At 45.6% G+C, this 23,751-nt stretch overlaps 1 protein-coding gene across 1 annotated transcript; it reads right to left on the minus strand.

The window, feature by feature from the left end:
* Positions 1-1,552: 1,552 nt before the first annotated feature.
* On the minus strand, positions 1,553-22,940 carry LOC137547181 (carbonyl reductase [NADPH] 1-like). The gene is made up of 3 exons (XM_068270456.1): positions 22,584-22,940; positions 6,554-6,661; positions 1,553-3,439 (listed from the first exon to the last, which is right to left on the minus strand). The coding sequence occupies exons 1-3, from the start codon at positions 22,873-22,875 to the stop codon at positions 3,003-3,005; spliced, it is 837 nt and encodes a 278-aa protein (XP_068126557.1). The 5' UTR covers positions 22,876-22,940; the 3' UTR covers positions 1,553-3,002.
* Between the last annotated feature and the right edge of the window lie 811 nt (positions 22,941-23,751).

The following is a 23,751-nucleotide window of genomic DNA, read 5'->3' on the forward strand; positions in this document are numbered from 1 at the left end:
ACCCCCCCCCCCCCCCCAGTGGTGCCTAACCTTAACCACCCCCCCTACCCCATGCATGAAGTGAGTCAAGTCCCTATATTATTATTCCATCTGTGCACAGCACATGTAGGGAAGGCTACCTGCAAAATATGCACTGTTGGAGAGCTGTGGAGACATTGGTAGGGGACAGAGTTTCTATAGAACTTTTAGTCCAAGCACAAAATTGGATGCGTACATCCATCCTAGCTAACAGTAAGTTCTAGTGTGAGCAGAATGAGTTAAGTGGTAGAAGAATGCAGAAGACTAAAGCTCTGCACCTTATTGGCCTCTCAGTGTTCTGGGGCGGCAGAGTAAAGGGGGGGGGGGGGGATAAAAGGCCTTCAACAGAAGGCTGGTGCTTATTGGTTTGAATTTAACTCAAACTTTACCTGAAGGGATAAAAGTGCCTCTACGGGGCACTCGCCTTGGGAGGGAGGAATCCTCCAGATTCTAGAGAGGCTTCTCCCGTCCTCCCCCACAGGACCAATCCAGCGCTGGGACCCCCGAAAGAGAGCTTGTCGACAGCTCTCACATAGGCACTGACACGGACCAGGCCGGTTTTCTCCGAAAAAAAGTTGGGTCAGATTGGGTCCATGCCACCTGCACAGTACCATGAACCCGATTCGGCTCGGCCTTTTCTGCAGGAGCCCAGAGGTTTCACGCTTACTGCGAAGGCACAGCGCACTGTGCTCCGAGGGTCTTGTTGCTAGATCAGCCTGGCTGAGGAAAAAGGGGGGAGCCTATTTAGGATCCAGAAACACTTTTGTAGACCAGCAATTACATTTTTAAAGTGAACCCGAGGTGAGAGTGATATGGAGGCTGCCATATTTATTTCCTTTTAAACAGTACTAGTTGCCTGGCAGTCCTGCTGATCTATTTGGCTGCAGTAGTGAACTGAATTACACCAGAAACAAGCATGCAGCTAATCTTGTCAGTTCTGACAATATTGTCAGAAACCCCCAACCTGCTCCATGCTTGTTCAGGGTCTATGGTTGAAAGTATTAGAGGCAGAGGACCAGCAGGGCTGCCAGGCAACTGGTATTGCTTAAAAGGAAATAAACATGGCAGCCTCCATATTATTCTCATCTCGGGTTTCCCTTTAAACGGTTCTTTTTATTCACATCCAAGCAGTGAGCAAACAGCAGAGATTATTGTAAGTATTGCTCAGTACTAATAAGTATAGCTCAAGCTGCAGCCAACAGGGACATATCCGACCAACATGCCCTGTCTACATGGCAGCAGGATAAGGACCTTATATGACGGATATGTCCGGTTGTGATACACCACCGCATAGGGTTGCGATATGAAATGTTATTGTTGACATTAGATGAAGCGTTCCTGCATGTTACGATGTAATGCCTCTAGAAACATTGGAGGACGCAAGTACTAGCGCTGAAATGCACCTTCCCGTTGTCATGCCGTGCATCGTAACGCGTGCACAAAATTGGGTTTGTGCTCGTGTTAGCTAGTGGGGAAAGAGCCCTACTGCTATACTCTGTGCGCGATTTGCAAAAATAAAAAAGAACAAAGGAAACAACTGCTCACAAACTTTATTTGCTGACAAAACATTTAACAACAAACATGAATCAACAGGCTAACAAAAGGAAGAGCTTTAAAGAGGAACTCCAGTGAAAATAATGTAATAAAAAGTGCTTCATTTTTACAATAATTATGTATAAATGATTTAGTCAGCGTGTTCCCATTGTAAAATCTTTTAAATCCCTGATTTACAGTCTGACATTTATCACATGGTGACATTTTTACTGTTGGCAGGTGATGTAGCTGCTGCTTTTTTCGCAGTTGGAAACAGCTGTAAACAGCTATTTCCCACAATGCAGCGAGGTTCACAGACAGGAAACTGCCAGGAGTACCATGGTCCTCAGAGTTTCCTGTGGGAGGGGTTTCACCACAATTTCAGCCATACAGACCCTCCTGATGATCCATTTGTGAAAAGGAATAGATTTCTCATGTAAAAGGGGGTATCAGCTACTGATTGGGATGAAGTTCAATTCTTCTTGGTCACAGTTTCTCTTTAAAGGAAACCTAAAGATACATTTAAAAAAAAAAAACAGATTAACTTTCTGGTACTACCGGCCCCCTGCAGCCGCCCTGTGCCTGCACCATGAAATGCTGATCCTCCAGTCCCCCGCAGTAGGCCAATTTAGTTCTCGATCATGCTCTAGTCGCCGGGAGTATCCTGCACAGTACAAGATTTTGTCGTACTGCGCATGCACAGTGACGGGAGCGTGATCGAGAATGCACACAGCCAGACCCGCACAGGTGCAGCGGCCATCAGCTGGATGAGTCAGCGAAAATAAAAACTGGCTCACTGCAGGAGACCAGAGGATCAGCATGTCACGGCGTGGGCACAGGGTGGCTGCAGGGGGCCGGTAGAAGCCCCAGGTAAGTTGATCTGGATTTTTTTTTTATTTAACTTTAGATTTCCTTTAAGGTTTTCAGATAGGAGCTCTTTGGCTCATTTGCAGATGGCAATATTCTGTGATGCTCAGCGCTGTTGTGATTGGGAAGCACTGAGCCCTTATCTGACACCAGCAGTTGTGGAAGATGCGTGACATCATCTCCTGTAAAGCAGGTCCACAGCTGGGTGCAGATCAGAGCAAGAGATGCAGCGTCATGACCCCAGGGGTCGCGGACATGTATGTTTGTTTGTTACCCGAAAGTCAGTGATTGCGGGACGTATGAGCAGTGGGGAGTGGCGGCAATTGATGCTACCTGATCCAGCTAGCCCCCGGATCGGTAGCATGATTTTAGTTTTTAAAGGAAAGGTCCACTTCAGTTTACTTTAAGGCATGGGGGTTAGTTGCGGTGTTTGTCCCTCAAGTGATTTCCATACAAATGTGGTGAGCAATGGAAAAAGGTTAGAAGTATATTCTGGGCTGGGTGGAGTTCAGCTTAAGGGCCTGCAAGAAAAAGAGGAACATGGCAGTTTCCAGCTTCTATCAGGAGGCATTGAGGTTTAGGTTCTACCAGGTCACCACTTTCTTCTCACTGACAAACTCCCCATATGGTGCATCTGCAGATTCTGGTAGGAGAGCAAGATATACCGGGGTCTCAGCACCTTCATCAGGACTCTTGGTGGCATTGGGACCAGCCATATCGGTCCTCACCCAGCCCGGGCAGCAGGCATTCAGTAGGATGCCCTCTCCTTTCCTGGTCTCCTTCAGCTGGCGGGCTTGGATCCTAGATAACACCGTCACACCTATTTTGGAGACCCCATAAGCGGTGTTGGGCCAGCCTTTTTTTTGGTGGACACCATTTTTGGCATCTTCAACAAATTTCTCCATGAGGTTGGATAGCTCTTCTTCTGTGATGGTGTCACTGCGGAATCTTTCTTGAAGTTCGGGGCTGCACTGTGCAAGAGCCCTAGGGCTGACCATGCTGGACACGTTGACCACTCGCCCTGCAACAACAAAACCACAGCTTTCAGTGTAAAGAATAACTTTACTGAATATAACTTTATAAATTAATAAAATTGCTTATTTTTATGTCTGCCCATTATAAAATCTTTCCTTGCCCTGATTTGTCAAAGGTGGCACCATCTGTACTGCTGGCAAGATGGTGGAATGTTTGTTGTATGTTCCGAAGTGAGCAGAAACATCACTTGGTCTCACAGAGGGCCCCCGGTGTAGAAGGTGGTGCGACATCATAGCCTAGGTTAACACAGGCCCCCCAACTGTCCCGAATCCTGTGGGACTGACCCGATTTGGGGGGGGGGCTCTCCCGCAATCCCGGGCACCCCCCTCCCCTTGTGTCCCGGCGGCTTGGCCAAGTTGGGGGCGAAAAAAAATGATCACGGCGCCAGCAGCTCCATTACGGTATGCAGGAGCTTCATTCCTCCCCCTGCTGTGTAGTGTTGTCCAGATCATGAACGACTCGGATCACAAAAGGGGTGGAGCCAGGAGCGACACACCCCCTCTCAGTGGGCAGGGGGGTCCTGGAAGCAGAGCAGAGATGGATCGCTCAGTTGGAGGGGAGCCAGTCTTGCACAGGGACAGGTAGATGAGAGAGGGGACATGGGTGCCACTGCCAGATATGTGTAGAGCACACGTACTGGCTGTAATGTGCTGCTCATTTAGGCTGTCCCGTAGTTGTGCATAGTGAACAAATGGGAAACTTTTGGCTCAGAAGCACAGCTCAGTAACGTTGCAGAAAGCGTGCTGGGCTAGAATGACAGGGCAGGCACTGTGATTGCAGTGCAATATGATCCTCCTGCACTCTGCTCTAAACAGCTGCACTTAACTTCTCCCTAAATTTATGATGAGTGTTCGAGGTGAGAAAAGGACACATTGGGGAATGCTTTCTTTCACTGTGAGACATTTGCATTCAAGTATACAGATGAACATATAGGTGAAATATATTTAAAGCATATGATTGCAACATGTGGGTAATGTGTGCAAAAAAACGATTCTGCTCTCCCCTCTTCGTCCACCTCCTTCCTTCTCTGTCCACTCCCGGCCCTTCTCTGTCCATCTACTCCCCTTCTCTGTCTGTCCACCCCCCTTCTCTGTCCACTGCAGGGAAAGTCCTGTCCTGCTAGTCATTTCACCCCCCCCCCCCCCCCCCCCCCCCCATGCTTCCCTAGTAAAATGATTCGAGATTCGGATCAAAGGAGAGATTCGCATCAAAGGAGATCCGGACTTCCCATCTCTACTGCTGTGTGTGGGTGTGTACAATTCACACTCAGCCCCCTCGCACAGTGCGGGAACATCAAAGACGTCTAACTCCTCTCTCTTCCTGAAAATGCTGCTTGCTGTAGTTCTCTCCCAGCTTATTGCTGGGAGTAATTAGGAAGAACATTGACTATGACAGTACCTGTGCTTCAAGCAGTGTCTCTGGGGAGTGGATGAAGCAGAACAGAGGTTTCACACAGAGGTTTTGCATCTGATGACCCTTCAGATGACAGGGCTGGGAGGAGTAAGCAAACAGATGCAATATATACTGTCTGCAGATAAGATAACTTTGCAGTGGCAGCTCTATGCCTTGTCCCACTCTCAGCCTGATTTATTGCCTCAATAAAAACCTGCACCACATCTCTGCACCACATCTGTGTGGAGAGTAATAAAGTGGAGAGTTTAGTGCTGGAAATATTTTTATGTATGTGAAGCCATCCAAATACTATAACCTTTAAGGCTGTGAAGCTCCATAATTAAAGATAATCTGAAGTAAAATTAAACTTATGATATAATGAATTGTATGTATGCATAGTTCCCAACTGTCCCTCTTTTGGAGGGACAGTCCCTCTTTGGGAACCCTGTCCCTCTGTCTTCCTCATTTGTCCCTCTTTCAGCACTGATGCACAGATTTATGTAAATAGATGTATTTTTCTACTGAAAAATGTGTTTCATGTGACTCTAAACTTTGTTTCCATCCTGTAAATTGATATATTTCTAATTTTCAAATGTTAATATGAAGGAAAATGAACCAGGATGGAAGGAACAAGTGTGGTTTGAATTATAAAATATTATATTTTTCTTATGAAACCTTTATAGTATGTGAGGCTATGGGTGTGGCTTAAGTGTCCCTCTTTTTGATCTCAAAAAGTTGGGAGGTATGGTTAACATCACTTAGAGGGTGAGGTTACGTACCAATATACAAAAATAGATAGATGAAAGATGTGTTTCTGATGCTGAAAACAGGGTAATTAATGGAAAATTGTGTATTCTGAATAACTGAATACATTCTTCTGTATGTACATCGTGGTGGTGCCTCTAACTCCAGACAAAACTTTTCTGTTCATGTTGGGCAGAATAGGGAAGAGTTACAACCTTTATCAGGTGCTTCCTGTGGTAGCATAAGGTTAGGGGAAATTTACTCTCACAGTGGATGAGGACTCAGACTACCGGACAATGAGCCAGAATGGCATTCTCCAGAGTAGTGCAGAGACCACAAGCAGGGCTGGTTCTGGACTTTTTGCCACCTGAGGCAAACTTGTGAGGATGTGATCCCCCCCCCCCCCCCCCCTGATTTAGAATGAACACAGCACCTGACAATTTATTCTGCTTCATTCATAACTGGCTATGAGTCTGTGACAAACAAACTGCTCACTCTCATCCATTCCATTCCTCCTCAGTCAGGACAGCAGTGCCACTTCCTCCCTTCTGCTGTGCAAGTAAAATGAGAAACTTCCTGTCTCCCCCCATCTCACTCACTATCAGACTCCTCACACAGTACAACAAGCTGCTTTTCCCCAATGATGACCTCTTCACCTCGCTCTCCTCTCACTTCTCCTCCTACTCTGACAGCATGCTGTAAGTGTAAACCCAGTACAAACATGCTGCCCCTGTAATCTCTGCGCCCGATGCAAATGTTTCACCTTGCTTCATGAGAGAACCGGCTCTGACCACAAGACATTTCAGTGCTCCAGCATTACTTTGAAGAGGGAATTTCACAACTAACAGACATACAAGACATGGTATCTCGAGAGAGAAATGGTATCTAAAGATGGCATTATTATGAGTCTTTATAAATTAGTCATACTTTAAATCACAGTCCCAGTTCAATACACACAGCTCACCATGGGGTTTGATGAGAGGGAGAAGCTCGTTGCAAATGTCTCGAGTGCAGAAATAATTAGTCTTGAGAGTTACTTCTGCCTGGGTGCCAAACGGAGTCGTATCAGCCACTGAAATAATAACAAAGTCCCATTACATACAAAGGCCAACAGCAAACCTATCACAAGATGTAAAGGGTGTAGTCAGTTATCAGGCTAGGTGACTTTCCATATGGAAGCAAAGGACTTTATAAATCACTGTTACATAATACAAAGTTTGGTGTATTTGCCTTCTTAAAACAGAAGGAAATCTGCAATAATTCAGCTATAAGTGAACATTTGTGGTTACCCACAATGCACTACTACTGAATATGCAAATTATCCCTTTTCGCCCTTGGTAAGCCAAGCAAGCATCCAGAACCGCTGGTGTATAGCAAGCTTATAGCTTTAATGTTTACACAGCCATATCAAACCCACATGTAGACAGCCTGTTTCGGACTTTTGGTCCTCATCAGTACATGGCAGGGATTGATAAGGCTGTATGAGATAATACAAGTCATATCATGTTACTGCAAACATTGATAAAAAAAGAAGGAAGATTAAAGAGCACATTCTATATCAAAAAAGTTTCCAAAGGACCCAGTAACCCAGTGTGTGAACTAATTATACTCCGCTACAGCTTAAAGCGGAATATAACCCTGCATTTCAACTTTGCTCTAAAACATTATTTACAGTATATTATATGCAACCAGCATTTTTTTTTTACTAGACCAGCATTGGAAGTGTTACACAGGGCTTTAAAGTTCCTGGAGATTTCTGCAGATGCATCTGAAGCTGACATAGATACATTTTGTTTACATAATAGTATCTAAGTGTTGAATGTGACTCATCTCTCTGACTGAGAAGGAGTTGGAGGACAGCCAAAGAGTGTGTAACATTTATCAATAGATACATATAACTAAATAGAATGTAACAATCTGAACTTCTGCATATCACTCCACGGAACTTTAAACCTCTGTGTTTAACCCTTCCAATGCTGGTCTAGTAAAAAAAAAAATGCTTTTTGCATATAATATGCTGTAAATAATATTTTAGAGCAAAGTTGAAATGCAGGGTTATATTCCGCTTTAATTTATTATTTATTTATTGTATTTATAAAGCGCCAACATATGACACAGCACTTGACATTAACTCAGGGTACAGACAATTTTTAGGGGTGGCATAGAGCAATAAGACAATACAGAAATACATGCAAATCAGATCACGAAGTACAGTAGGGCTTGATTCGCTAAGCGGCATTAACTGTTAGCATGGGAGCGCTAAACAGTTACCACGCGAGGTGCCGCTCGCGGACTTTTGCACGTGCAAAGCCCCGCGATCGTGGACATTTATGCGCGTTAACACGGACTTTTGTGCGCGATCGTGTGCAAAATTCTGCAAATGTCCGCCAAAGTCCGTGAGCGGCACTTCGCTTGGTAACTGCTTAGCACGCCCGTGCTACCAGTTAATGCCGTTTAGAGAATCAAGTCCTATGAGTCCAAGGTAATGCTTAGTCAGTCGCTGGATGGGAGCATGGAGATTAGGCAAGTGGACTTCACTCAAGAGTTGACTCAGAGCCATAGGATGGGTGTACAGTAATGGAGGTGCATGAACAGGTAGGAGACATAAGGAGGAGGACCCTGCCCAAAGGCTTACAATCTACAGGGAGAGGTAGGGACACAAAGGAAGGGAACCAGAGTTCAGTTGCGGGTTTAGAGCACCAGTGAGGGAAGGGGTAGGCTAGAGTGAAAAGGTGCATGTTGAGGGCCTTCTTGAAGATGTTGAAGGAGGGGGCAGCCCTAATGGGGGGAGGTAGGGAGTTCCATAGTGTTGGAGCAGCTCTTGAGAAGTCCTGGAGGCGTGCATGAGACTGGGTGATGTGGGGGGCAGTCAGGTAAAGTTCATTGGAGGAGCGGAGTGAGTGGCTAGGTGTGTACCTCTGAGTAAGATCAGATTAAGCAGAATGTTACCATCTTTGTATGGTGGTCTATGATTCTGTAGTTTAAATTTTTATTTTTTTTTGTAGAAAGTTAGATTTTATGTCCTAAGCAGCCCACATGGAGAAGTTAAAGGACAACTGTAGTGAGAAGAATATGGAGGCTGCCATGTTTATTTCCTTTTAAACAATACCAGTTACCTGGCAGCCCTGCTGATTATTTGACTGCCGTAATATCTGTATCACACCAGAAGCAAGCATGCAGCTAATCTTGTCAGATCTGACGATAATTTCAGAAACCCCTGATCTGCTGCATGCTTGTTCAGGGGCTATGGCTAATAGTATTAGAGGCAGAGGATGAGCAGGACTGCCAGGCAACTGGTATTGCTTAAAAGGAAATAAATATGGCAGCCTCCATATCCCTCTAACTTAAGTTATCCTTTAACAACAAGTTTTTCAAACAGGGCAGCTGTTTAGAATGACGAATAAAATAATCTCATTTAACGTAGACCTGAACTCTTGCACAGGACAGAAGGAAAACAGAGAAATGCACCCTGTATGTATTTAGAGAGTTTAGCTTGTCTAATTTCCCCTCATCTGTGTCTAATCACAAGTTGTAATTTGATCCCTCACCTGTGTCAGCTGACATGGCAGGGCAGCTAATTTGTAAACACAGTATGTTAACAATATGTCTGCTTCCATGAAAGCAGGAAGTAGAAACAGTGCAGATTTATTTATTGCAGGATTTGTATCAGCTGTAACAAAGAAATGTTTTTTCTTTAAAAGCTATAATGCTGTTGCTTATCTTTTAGAGCAGAGAGAGAGTTCTGAGTTCAGGTCCGCTTTAACAGTGCCATTCTTTAACTTTTTGGAGCCTTATCACCTAAGTGATCATAGGAAGTCAGATGCACTGGGTTGCAATGGTGTGAAAAACCAAGGTATGATAACCGCTTAAAAAAAATACCACGGTATCAAGTATTATACAATTAATAGTATAGATCCAATTTGCAAAGTGAACACAGCTATGATTAAGGACGCTTGAGTCCGAAACATGTCAGCTATGATGCCTGTCGAATTTTAATCTGGATATGTCCTTAATAAAGGTGACTTCAATCTGACAAGTGCGGACCATCCCTTCTGTAATTATTAGTATAGGTAGCAAGGTATAGATGTAGTCAGGTATAGGTTTAGCCAGTAATAGGTGGCAGAAGTATAGGTAGCCAGGGATAGGTGTAGCTAGTAAATAGGTGGCCGCAGTATAGGTAGCCAGGGATAGGTTTAGCCAGTAATAGGTGGCAGAAGTATAGGTAGCCAGGGATAGGTGTAGCTAGTAAATATGTGGCCGCAGTATAGGTAGCCAGGGATAGGCGTAGCTACTAATAGGTGGCCGCAGTATAGGTAGCAAGGGATAGGTGTAGCCAGTAATAGGTGGCAGAAGTATAGGTAGCCAGGGATAGGTGTAGCTAGTAAATAGGTGGCCGCAGTATAGGTAGCCAGGGATAGGTGTAGCCAGTAATGGGTGGCCGCAGTATAGATAGCCAGGGATAGGTGTAGCTAGTAAATAGGTGGCCGCAGTATAGGTAGCCAGGGATAGGTGTAGCTAGAACAGGTGGCTGCAGTATAGGTAGCTAGGGATAGGTGTAGCCAGTAATAGGTAGCCGAAGTATGGGTAGCCAGGGATAGGTGTAGATGGTAATAGGTGGCCACAGTATAGGTAGCCAGGGATAGGTGTAGTTAGTAATAGGTGGCCTGCAGTATAGGTAGCCAGGGATAGGTGTAGCTAGTAATAGGTGGCCGAAGTATAGGTAGCCAGGCATAGGTGTAGCTAGTAATAGGTAGCCGCAGTATAAGTAGCCAGGGATAGGTTTAGCCAGTAATAGGTGACCAAAGTATAAGTAGCCAGGGATAGGTGTAGCTAGTAACAGGGGGCTGCAGTATAGGTAGCCAGGAATAGGTGCAGCCAGTATATATCCAGGAATAGGTGCCCGCAGTAAAGATAGGCAGGGGAGGAGGGACGGAGCGGCAGGTGCAAACAAATAATCAATTGCCGGGTCCTTCACACGAGTACTTCTTTCTTCTTCCTGTACTTGCCTTCCTGTAACAGCGCCGGGAGATGGAACGCAAGAAGGGGAAGTTGGAAGAAGTAAGTGATACACGCTCAGAAGCCCCGCAAAGTGAGTATTTACCCCTGTTCGTGCACCCCCGCCGATGCGTCGCCCCACTTCCCCCCTCGCGGAAAACAGTAAAACGAGATTGTGCATGGTATGATTCCGTCATACCGCGGCAACCATACTCTTGCTATAAGGCAGGCTTGCTCAACCTTCTTGTCCTGGAGGAGCCCATCATTTAATTTTTGGATCTCAAGGAACCCCCGCACTAGCGGAAGAGTGGATATTTATTTTGCGTCTCTCAACTTTCTCTTCACAATATCCCACAGATTCTCTATGGGGTTCAGGTCAGGAGAGTTGGCAGGCCAATTGAGCACAGTAATACCATGGTCAGTAAACCATTTACCAGTGGTTTTGGCACTGTGAGCAGGTGCCAGGTCGTGCTGAAAAATGAGATTTCATCTCCATAAAGCTTTTCAGCAGATGGAAGCATGAACCCACTTTTGAACCAGAAACAGCGGCAGACCTGAACCCCATAGAGAATCTGTGGGATATTGTGAAGAGAAAGTTGACAGACGCAAGACCCAACACTCTGGATGAGCTTATGGCTGCTATCGAAGCACCCTGGGCCTCCATAACACCTGAGCAGTGCCACAGGTTGATTGCCTCCATGCCATGCCGCATTGAAGCAGTCATTTCTGCAAAAGGATTCCCGACCAAGTATTGAGTGCATAACTGAACATAATTATTTGAAGGTTGACTTTTTTTGTTTTAAAAACACTTTTCTTTAATTGGTCGGATGAAATATGCTAATTTTTTGAGATAGGAATTTTGGGTTTTCATGAGCTGTATGCCAAAATCATCAATATTAAAATAAAACGGCTTGAACTACTTCAGTTGTGTGTAATGAATCTAAAATATATGAAAGTCTAATGTTTATCAGTACATTACAGAAAATAATAAACTTTATCACAGTGGCCTTTATCACGTTTGATAATTTACCTCATGGGTAAAATCTAATTTTTAATTCACTAAGGTGTTACATATTTATCAAATGTTTTATTGCTAAAACGTTCAATAAATCTATAACACCTTAGTGAATTCAAAATTAGATTTTACCCATGAGGTAAATTATCAAATGTTTGATAAAGTGTTTGATAAAGCTTAGTGAATTGAGGCCAATATGCTAATTTTTTGAGAAGATCCTGTATATACACACACACACATATATATATACAAGACAATATACTCTATACAGCACTGCGGATGTTGTCGCTATATAAATACTGAAATAATAATAATGTACTTTTATTAAATGCATGGTGGAATGTTTCATTTAGGGAATCTTATAGCAAATGTATGCCAAGCATAACCAGGAAAGCCATTTCACCAGAAAAACAACATTTCAGATTACGCTGCAGACACCAGTCAGCATGACAATGCAGTTATACTGCACACTGTACACACAGCAGCTGTAATAAGAAAGGTGCACAGACATAGAAGTAATAAGAAACATACTCACTAATCATTCATATTTATTCTCACGCTATGTATGGGCCGCAGTGCTTTATTTATTTTTTTTAATACAGGAGTTTTTGTACTAAAAACAAGGAGTTTTTTTTTAAAGGGGACCTGAAGTGAAAGGAATATAGAGGCTGTCATCTTCATTCTCTAACACCAGCTGCCTGACTTTTGTGCTGATGCTCTGCGTCTAAAGCCCCGTACACACGCTAGATGAAACTTGGCTGAGGCAGCAGATAACGACTGCCTCCAATGAGAATCTAGCATGTGTACAGCGGCCTCTGATGCCTTTTTATGCCTAGGTTAGCAATCTGCCCTGCAAATTGATTCAGCTGATCGCTGACCGAGAGCATTGTTCTCTCCACTTACCCTGGCCGCTGCGTAACGTCACGTGTGAGCCACTGTGTCAACATTCTTCCACTCCCATAACAACAGTCACTAGCCAACAGACTAGCGATGCGTTTGTACAGCCTCGGCCCTGCAATATCATCCAACACTGTAAATACTGTAAGTCAATGACTCAGAATGACAAGGTAAAGCAACGGAGAATTGTAGCTACTACTGCTGGTAGGAGGGATGGCCAGCGAGAGGTTAATGGTGGGCTAGATGAGCTTTCGCTCACTGTGCTGCCACCGCTCGTTCTTCCCCCTCCACCCCTCAGTTATTTCAACTGAAGATCCTGTCAAAGAAACTGCCTCGTGTGATTCAGAATTGCACAGGCGCAGTTCCGAATCACTCCAATGCAGTGCAAGCGAGCGCTTTCCGAACTTGTGCCTGCGCAGTTCATTCGATGCTCTGCACTGGTGTTAGGGACTTCTGGTCTGCTGCAGAGGAGTGCGGGCAGAGAGGACCAGGAAACGGGGCGAGGGGGGTGGGGGAACCTGACAACAACAAGCAGCAGCACAGTCATTGAAACATACCGTAATCTCTTTATTCCATTTCTTTTCACATGGTTCAGGAGTATGTTAAAGCGGTATTGTCACCATAAAAATCCAATTTTAACAGCAACTGGTCTGAGTGTAATAAGTGATAAAGATGCTAATCCTGCATTCAAAACTTGCAAAACTTTTTCTGCTGTTATGGTTTGGAGTTATCACATACTTTATGAGCACTGGCCCTAGTGCCAAACAGTGCCAAAGAGTTGAATGCTGGGAGTTCTTTTTATCTATAATATACTCCTCATCTTCCATTTAATTTCCCTGCCTAGCTCCTTATCAGAAACACCCTCTGATTACTTGTGTTTACAAGGAAGGCTGAGGTGACTCAGTGATTGGACGTGTAAATAAAAAAAGACAGTGCAGTTGTTAGTATACATTTCAGTGGGAGTGTCTGAAGACTCTGGAAGGAGGGCAGCTAATGAATACACAGTGAGCAAGAGAAGGGAGGGGGGAAACAAGAGTCAGGGAGGATATGATGTCAGCATTAGCTTGGCAAGATGGCCACTGCCTAGAATAGGATTTTCTGCTTTTCCTTTATAAAATTCACAGGAATCACTACGTGGATAGCACAATACATCTGTTATGTAAGTAGAAGTAGTATTTATCTACTTATATATGTGTTTTTTATTTCTAGGTTAGCATGGGTGTCGCTTCTTCTTTAAAGTGGACCTGAACTCTTGCACAGGACAGAAGGAAAAGAGAGAAATGCACCTTGTGTGTTTTTAGAGAGAAGCACTTGTCTAATGCCTTCTCATCTGTAAGTAATAACAGGTGTAATTAAATTTCTCAGCTGTGTCAGCATAGAAATTCGTCAGTCCCCGGCAGACACAGCTAATGTGTAAACACAGGATGGTAACCCTTTGTCTGCTTCCATGAAAACAGGAAGTTACGCAATGCAGATTTATTGCCGGAGTTCTGTAAGCTGTAACAAGCTGTTTTTTTCTTTAAGTGAACCTGTGGTGAAAGAGATAGGGACGCTGCCCTATTGGTTTCCTTTTAAACAATACCAGTTACTATTTCCCTTTATGTCCTCTGCTCCCCCATAGCCGCTCATAGACCCTCCAGCTGATTGGGACCGCGCTCCTTCGGCACGTGCCTGCAGAGTAGCATGGAGCCACTCGCAGTATGACCGCACTCATGCCAAAGGATTGCGGCACCGATCAGATTACCAGCAAGCCCTTATCAGTAATCTTTGGATCCAGAGACTTCCCTCTACTTAAAGGGACACTTAAGTCAAACAAAAAAAAAATGAGTTTTACTCACCTGGGGCTTCCAATAGCCCCCTGCAGCTGTCCGGTGCCCTCGCCGTCTCCCTCCGATCCTCCTGGCTCCGCCGGCAGCCACTTCCTGTTTCGGTGACAGGAGCTGACAGGCTGGGGACGCGAGTGATTCTTCGCGTTCCTGGCCACAATAGCACCATCTATGCTGCTGTAGCATATATCATATACCATATAGCAGCATAGAGGGTGCTAATGTGTCTGGGAACGCGAAGAATCACTCGCGTCCCCAGCCTGTCAGCTCCTGTCACCGAAACAGGAAGTGGCTGCCGGCGGGGCCAGGAGGATCGGAGGGAGACGGCGAGGGCACCGGACAGCTGCAGGGGGCTATTGGAAGCCCTAGGTGAGTAAAACTCATTTTTTTTGTTTGACTTAAGTGTCCCTTTAAGGTGGCCATACACTCGTAATGCTGGGCATACACGGGATGACCCGGCAGCTCGATTAGCTACCAAATCGACTCCCGCCGCGTACCCGCGGGCGGCCGGATCGATTCTCGCTCGTCCCTGCGGGCGCTCCTTATCTTCCGCTTGATTCCCCGCTATTGTCCGCATGCGGGGATCGAGCGGGGAATTTATCCAGCGGGTCATCGAACTTGTCGGATATTATCAATCGAGCCATCAGCGGCTCGATTGATTAGTGAAAAACGAATAGTGTATGCCCAGCATTAGATTAGCATCAGATAGATTTATGATCTGATGTGTTTAGGAACATTTTTTACTAGGAACAGATTTACAATAGATTTATGAAATCTATTGAAAATCGATCTGATAGCATTTTTTTGCCATCAGATTTCCATTAGGTCCAATGCAAAATGATCTGCAATCTCAACAGATCGACCTAGATTTTCCAGCATGTTAAATCGATTAAAATCGGCCGCAAATCGATAGGTCAATCGATTTGCGATCGATCGGTTTTGATCGATCAATCGGCCGCTAATTGGCTCAGTATATGGGCCCTTTTAGGTAAATATGTGACTTTGTACCAGAGCTCACCTGTGTTTATTATGAAAGTTACATGGAGATGCCGCTGGTTACTGGAGATGTTTATGTAGTCGTTTACCGATCACTATGGCAACAGACCAGCGGCACGATAATTACTCTAGGTCATGGCAGGACTGTGGAGTTGGAGGCGAAGCAATTTTGAGTACCTGGAGTCGTTGGTTTAATAAACTGAGGAGTCCGAGTGATTTTCGTACTGACTCCACAGCCCCGGGTCATGGTGCAAATTTCAGAGTTTGCATTAACCTCCTTGGCGCTGCGATTTTTCACAGATTGTAGGGTCTAAAAGCTGTACTTTTTATGTATGTGCCTTTAGACCCTAGATATCAGAAAAAAATAACACCACAGAGAGATTCTGTAGCAGCCCTGCACATTACTCACCTCCCCGGGATCAGCGCTGCAAGTCATGTGACAAACTTGAATCTCACCTGAGGGACTGAGCGGAACATTTATCAAGCATGTCTGAGACAAAATATTAGTAGATTTGTATAAATCCATGCAGAATTGTCTTAGACATCCTAAGAAGTCACTAAGTAGTGCAGATTCCTTCTTAAACTGTTAGAAATAGGAGGAGTTAGGAAGGTTTCCCAGGCAGTGCAGTGTGTTAGGGAAATTGCTGTTGCTGAGGTAACCAATACATCTGCTGTATTGCATCAATACCCAGCAATAGAAGGGTTAAGCACAGGACACCTGGCAGCAGGGAGGAGGAGCCCTTCACAAACCATGCCTAGCCTGCACTAGTGCAGTATTTGTAGAACTGCTATTAAGCACTTCTTAATCTGTAACGATTTAGGGATGGCTTTGCGCTTTTCTTAAAGTGAACCTCCAGACTAAAAATCTACTCAGCAGTACTGAAAAGGCTTGGTGTTTCTTTAACAGTTTACTAAAGCCTCATTTTTAGCTGCACAGAAGCGAAGCTCTGCCCCATCAAAGAAAACTGCCCGGGCATTTTTCTCCTGAAGCTGTGCAAAGCATGATGGGATTTCTGATGTTGTTGTTCTTGTTGCCTAGCAACTGGGAGGGGTGATCAGGACACAGGACAGTTGGAACTGTGTCTCATGCTCCCTGTCACCTCCTTTTAACCAAAAAGATGGTTGCCCCCATGAAATCACAAACATTTGCATGTTCTTTTAAAACTGGGTGGGTAAGAGATTATATTACCTATCTATTTTAATTAACATAACTAATGTAACTTAATCACAGTATGTTTGTTTAGGCTGAAGTTCCTCTTTAACAGGAGTGTAGCTCTAGAAATCCACGCTAACCTGCTATTAAAGCGGATCCGAGATGAAAAACTAACTAGAACAAGTAACTTGTCTATATATCTTATCTAAAGTTTAGATAGTTTACACAGCAAATCTAGCTGCAAACAGCTTCAACAGAATGTGGATTATTTCTTCCTGTGATACAATGACAGCAGCCATGTTGTTTGTAAACATTACACACAGGCAAAGCTGATAACATCTCCAGCTCTCTGCCTGTGACAAATTCACTCTGCTCTCCTCCTCCCTCCTCCCCTCTGCCTCTGAAATCAATGGCTAGTAACCTCCTACTCCTCCTGCCCAGACTGATCTCCCATAAGCCCTTGCTACAGTGCCAAGGCTCTCTGAAAAGCTGTGGGCGAGGCTTGTTTAGTTTAGAGGGAATTAGAGTATTAAAAAAAAAAAAAAAAAAAAAAGTATTTGGCTTGAGGAATGCCCTATAAACTATATGAAAGGAACACAATTATGCAATGAGTAAAAGTTTAGCTCGGATCCACTTTAAGTAGGATTTAAAGAGAATCTGTAACCTAAAAACCTCATATGAATAAACATACCAGCCTGTAGGTTTTCATCTCCTGTCCCCCTCTGTCACATTTTTCGCTGCTCCCCACCAGGATCCTGGCCCAAAAAAAGCAGTTTTAGAAACTGATTTTGTAAACAAAAAATATGGCTGCCAAACAGGAAGCTCATCATAATATTGCATGTTCCTGTAAACTGCATTACAGTTTCCATGAAAGGTTATATTATTGAACAATAAATTCAGCCTTTAGAGTTTATTTCATAGTTTAGAAGAAGTTTTAACTTTTAAAGAATGCTCCAATCTTTAGCAGTGATTACTGATAGCAGGTCCGTGTCTGCATTGTGCAATAGTCTATGAGCTATGCTTCTCACAATTATCAGCTTTTATCAGTAGATGATACTGAGTTACTGAGAACAGGGAGTGTGTGAGCTCTGCTTTTCACAGTTTTCAGTGTGTGAAAGACTCCAAGAGACTCAGAGCAGGGCTATCAGTGTAACCTCCTCCTGTCTGTAAACAATTACAGCCACTTCCTCTTTGGGCCGGCAAACCTGACAAAGGAGAGTATATTTGATTTACTGTATATACTCGAGTATAAGCAGAGTTTTTGACCCCAAAAAAGTAGCCCAAAAGTGGGGGTCTCTGCTTATACTCGAGTCATATAAGCACAGAGAGGCCGCCCCAAGTGCCCCCGCCGCAATATAAGATCTGGAAGTGTGCGGTAATTGCTGTCCGTCTAGTCCTCAGCGTGTGCAGTGTGCCCGAGCAGGATTTGGGAGAGACCCCTGTTCTGCCCACCCCCGTACCTGAGTTCCAGTGAGTCCCCTGGCATATGCGGTGGTGGTGTGTCCATTACTCACCCCCTGGTGCCCGATTATTTCCCCGGCATGTGCGGCATATGTAGCGGTGGTGTGTCTGTCACTCACCGGTCTGCACGGCTTGGAATTCCTGTGCCTCTCGTAGTTACGGTCGCATTGCTATGACGCGATTACAGGTGTCACTAGATGGCGCCATGGCAATGAGACCGCGGCTACGAGAGGCAGAGGGATTCCAAGCAACGCAGACCGGTGAGTTACAGTCAGACACACCATCGCTGCATATGCCGCACATGCCGGGGAGACAATCAGGCACAAGGGTGTGAGTGACAGACGCACCACCACCGCATATGCCGGGGACACACACAGGAACTCGGGTATGGGGGTGGGCGGCACAGAAGTCTCTCCCAAAGTCTGCTCTGGCACACTGCACATGCTGAGGACTACACAGACAGCAGTTACCGCGCACTTCCAGATCTCATATTGGCACTTGGGGGGCCATATGCAGCACATGCGAGGGGGACACAGGGGAGAGGGACAGTCACTCTCTGGGAACCAACAAATGTGCATCAAACTGCTCTGCTCTGGTGGAGCACCATGTGCTGCTGTACAGAAAGGGGAAAGGGAATGCATGAAGCTATACTCTGCAGGAATTTTATTTGAAGATCTTAAAAGAAACATAAGAAACTGTGGATCAATGCACTGACCAGGAGCGTTGCTGCAGGTGAGTCCAGCAATGTCAGGAGACACCTGTATGCACTTTAGAATGGCAGGGGCACAAATGTCAGATACACACACCATTCCAGTCTGGCATTTTCCACTGTATATGTACTTTCTACCTCCTCCAATCCATCTGTATTCTCTAAACAATGCTTTCTCCTGCACCGTTGGACCACTGCGATTCCTACCCTCGGCTTATACAGTATTTGAGTCAATCATTTTTCCCAGTATATTTAGGTAAAAGTTAGGGGGTCAGCCTATACTCGGGTATATACGGTATTACAGCAATGAAGCGACTAAAAAAGGCTGCAGTAAGCCAGAGCACTTTAGAATAGATATAGGAACTTGTAAGATAGTAGAGAAAAGGCTGAACATTTTGTTACAGAGTCTCTTTAAGAAATTTCTTGTTATCATGCAGAACAGTTCCTCCTGGTGGTTAGAACTGTTTAACCTCCCTGGCATTATGATTATTTCTAGATTTAAGGTCTAAAAGCCATAACATTTTTTCACAAGCTTTTAGACCCTAAAGCCTCATCTACACGTGTAGATGAGGCGGCGATCCGGTGGCTCAATTAGCCGCCGGATCGCCTCTTCCGCGTCCCCGCACGTGCCCGCCGCGTCCCCGCTTGCCGCGCGTGTGCCGGATTCGATTCCCCACTAGTCCCCGCTTATCTTCCGCTCAATTCCCTGCCATTGTCCCCTCGCGGGGAGCGAGTAGGGAATCGGCGGTGGGGAGAGCCGACCTGTCGAATCTTATCAATCGAGCCGCATCAGCGGCTCGATTGATAAGGAACATCGCCGCCGCATCTACGCGTGTAGAGGAGGCTTAAAAACCAAGAAGAAAAACATATCTCAGAGAGGTCTTCAGCAGCTCCTGCATGAAACTCACTCAGGCACGGGATTACCACCCTGTTCTGCAGCTTTCCGTCCCGAGCCTGACTCGGGATTACCGCTAAGGAGATTAAGAAGAAAAAACTGCCGGTAATGCTTTGATAAATCTGGGCCAGTGAGCCTCCGAGGATCTGAAGAAGACTGGCTGCAAGCGTCCAGATCCCGGGGGAGGCGAGTTATAAATGCTGTTGTGCTGCATGCTCCCAGCAGCTACCTCCATCCCATGCTTGGGATTAGTGCTCACAGCATCCTTAACACCCCCCCCCCCCCCCCCCAGCCTGGGTCAGGAATACTGTGAAGGAGGTTAATAGCAATGCTGATAACAGTTGATGCCTGTGCCTGGGGTTACTCACCTATAGAGAGCAGCCGGATGGAGTTCAGTTATCAAGAGAAGCCAGTGTGGGAGGCTGATTTGCACCAGGATGGTCAAAGAGATGGAATAGAGACTTTCTCCCTCCATGTAACTATCCACAGCTAGGATTGCTAAATAGGAGAAGGCTACAATAGCACCCAAGATTGTATGGTTGTTGGGCATCATAACACTACATACTATCTCTCCTGCACATGGCATTTCTATATACAGATCTGGTATAGGGGTCATCAGACCCTGCAGGACTCCCCTGCACATGGCATTACTATATACAGAACTAGTATGGGGGTCATCAGACCCTGCAGGACTCACCTGCACATGGCATTTCTATATACAGAACTAGTATAGGGGTCATCAGACCCTGCAGGACTCACCTGCACATGGCATTACTATATACAAAACTAGTATAGGGGTCATCAGACCCTGCAGGACTCACCTGCACATGGCATTACTATATACAAAACTAGTATAGGGGTACGTTAAAAAAGGGCGTCAGGAAAAAAGGGCGCAGGGTTTTAAACAATAAGCATGAATAATGTTTAAAAAGAATTGTGCTATATTTCATTTAAAAATAATGTTTTATAAAGTTATAAATCATTAAATAATGTGTATGAAATCGACAATTGTAAAAACGTTAATTTTCCCGGTTTAAAAAGTGAAATGTATAATAACGTTTTATAAAAGATTAATAAGAATTTTATTAAAACTATACCTAACCCTACTCTCACACAGAACCCTCCCTGTACCTACCCCTAACCCCTAGACCCCCTGGTGGTGCCTAAACCTAAGACCCCCCTGGTGGTGCCTAACCCTAAGACCCCCCTGGTGGTGCCTAACCCTAAGGCCCGGTTCACACTTGCGGTTTAGTAAAAACCGCACCGGATGTCCGGACTGCACCGTATCCGGACCGGACCTGATCCGTACGGTTCCTATCCGGATCCGGTCCGTTTGCATCCGGTTTCCGTGCGGTGTGAACACGGTTGCGGTCCGGATCCGGTTTCTTAAGGAGATAACATCCTTTTAATTACCTGGGGTCTGGGAGGTCAGCAGAAGGGTCTGGGGTCATTGTTGGAGACAGGTGGACGTGTGGAGACCATCCGTGGATACAGAGACTGCAGTTGGGACCATGGATCCAGGCATTTACTCGTAAACCTGGGAATTCTCTCTGTTGTTACTCGTAAACCTGGGAATTCTCTCTGTTGTTCGCCTCCTTCAGCAGACATGTTGCTGGCAAAAAGAGCTCCAGCATGAAATCGCTGCTGCCCCACTCTTCGCTGGGCCCATGTGGTCCCCATCCAAAATGCATAGGAAGTGGGGTAGAACGTCCGGTTTTTGTAGCCAGTGTGTTGTGCGCTCTCCGGCTCTCATTGCTTTGTATTGGTCGGATGGTGCAGTCCGGCTCCGCTCCGGATACGGCTGCCGGAGGAGCCGGACCAAAAAATAGCGCATGTTGGAACGGACGCCGGAGTCCGGATCCGGCCCGGATCCGGTCCGGCTCCGGTCCGGCAGAACGGACGCATGTGAACGGACGCATAGGCTTTCATTGCCATGCCGTGCGTCCGTTCCGTCCGTTCTGAAAGCGGTCCGGCTCCGGCACGGCGATTCCGGACGGCCACCGCTAATGTGAACCGGGCCTAAGACCCCCCTGGTGGTGCCTAACCCTAAGACCCCCCTGGTGGTGCCTAAACCTAAGACCCCCCTGGTGGTGCCTAAACCTAAGACCCCCCTGGTGGTGCCTAAACCTAAGACCCCCCTGGTGGTGCCTAAACCTAAGACCCCCCTGTGATAAGCATTAATAACGTTTTTAAAAAATATTGTGTAGTTTTTCGTTTAAAAATAATGTTTTTAAAAAATATTGTACTGTTTAAAAATAATGTTTAAAAAATTATAAATCATTAAATAATGTGTAATCATGAGAAGCAGTTATAAAACACTAAAAGTCTCCAGGCGCCGCTTTTAAAACGTTATTTTTCTCCGGCGCCCTTTTTTCCTGTTGGGTGCCCATTAAACGATATTTATTATGGGAGTAAATGGCGGCGCCCTTTTTGTCCACCTGCCTCATGCGCCCAAATTTCCTGCCTCCCTAGTATAGGGGTCATCAGACCCTGCAGGACTCACCTGCACATGGCATTACTATATAGAGCTAGTATAGAGGGACATCAGACCCTGCAGGACTCACCTGCACATTGCATTACTATATACAGAACTAGTATAGGGGTCATCAGACCCTGCAGGACTCACTTGCACATGGGATTACTATATACAGAGCTAGTATAGAGGGACATCAGACCCTGCAGGACTCACCTGCACATTGCATTACTATATACAGAACTAGTATAGGGGTCATCAGACCCCGCAGGATTTACCTGCACATGGTATTACTATATACAGAACTAGTATAGGGGTCATCAGACCCTGCAGGACTCACCTGCACATGGCGTTACTATATACAGAACTAGTATGGGGGTCGTCAGACCCTGCAGGACTCACATGCACATGGCGTTACTATATACAGAACTAGTATAGGGGTCATTAGACCCTGCAGGACTCACCTGCACATGGCATTACTATATACAGAACTAGTATAGGGGTCATCAGACCCCGCAGGACTCACCTGCACATGGCATTACTATATACAGAACTAGGACCCTACAGGACTCACCTTTGAATGCAATGCCAGCATTATTGATCAGCACATCCAGCCCCCCATACTTATTCTTCAGGAAGTCCCGCAGAGCCCGGATGCTGGTTGGGTCGTTGATGTCCAGCTGGTGGAAGAGAGGGGACAAGCCTTCCTTCTCCTTCAGGGCCCGGATAGCTTCCTCTCCCAGCTGCGGGTTCCTGGCTGTCAGATAGACATCTCCCTGGAACTGCTTGCACAGAGCCCTGACTGTAGCCAGCCCGATGCCCTTATTGCTGCCTGTCACCACCGCTACCCGCACTGAGGACGACATGATGCCAGCAACAATCAGCAGAGTCAGAGCAACTGAACTGACTCTGAGTGAGCATGAGCAACGCAAGCCTAGTCTGATAAAAGGAAAACTGTGTCCCCGCCTAGCTCCTCCCCGCTAGCTCCACACATAACACTAGAGGGGCTTCAGCATGCTGCTGGCTTCTGTCTCAATTCTGCTCGGCTCCTGCCATCTAGTGCTTGTATAGAGAACTGCTAGCCATTGCCGAAGAACATGAACCACCCATATCACTTGCTGTCCCCTCAGTCGTGCTTGCAGTACAATGTCCCAACCATTCTCATAGTCTAATGGCCTAGTAATACTACCACCAGTAAGCTGTATTTTCTATCTAGAGGATACTGAAGTTCTTGAAGAGGAAATGTAGTGAAAATAACATAATGAATACATTTGCTTATTTTTTTACAATATTCATTTATAGATTATTTAGTCAGAATTTGCCTATTGTAAAATCTTTCCTCTCCTTGATTTACATTCTGAAATGTATTGCTGGTGGTGAGACACATCTTTAGCTCTTCCAGGTGATCTGTATGGAATGTCCGTTACTGAGAGTTCTAAGCACAGAGGAGTATATTGCATGCTTGGCAGTTGGAAAAACCCCATATTTTCCTCAGTGCAACCAGGCTTCCGGACAGCTAACAGTCCTGACATCGCACTGTGCGAGGGCTTTCCCCATACAGACTCCCCTGATCCTATATAATAATATCTAAGTGTCTCTGCGTCCTGTCCCTGTGTGTGTGTGGGTCCGTGCGTTTGCGCTACTGTGCATGTCCCGCACGGACATCCATTGGGACAGGAGCAGGACAGGCCAAGGGGGCGGTCGGGCAGGTGTGCGTGGGTGGCGAGTGAAGGTGCACGCGT

Source organism: Hyperolius riggenbachi, chromosome 2, assembly GCF_040937935.1.
Source record: "Hyperolius riggenbachi isolate aHypRig1 chromosome 2, aHypRig1.pri, whole genome shotgun sequence".
Classification (NCBI taxonomy): domain Eukaryota; kingdom Metazoa; phylum Chordata; class Amphibia; order Anura; family Hyperoliidae; genus Hyperolius; species Hyperolius riggenbachi.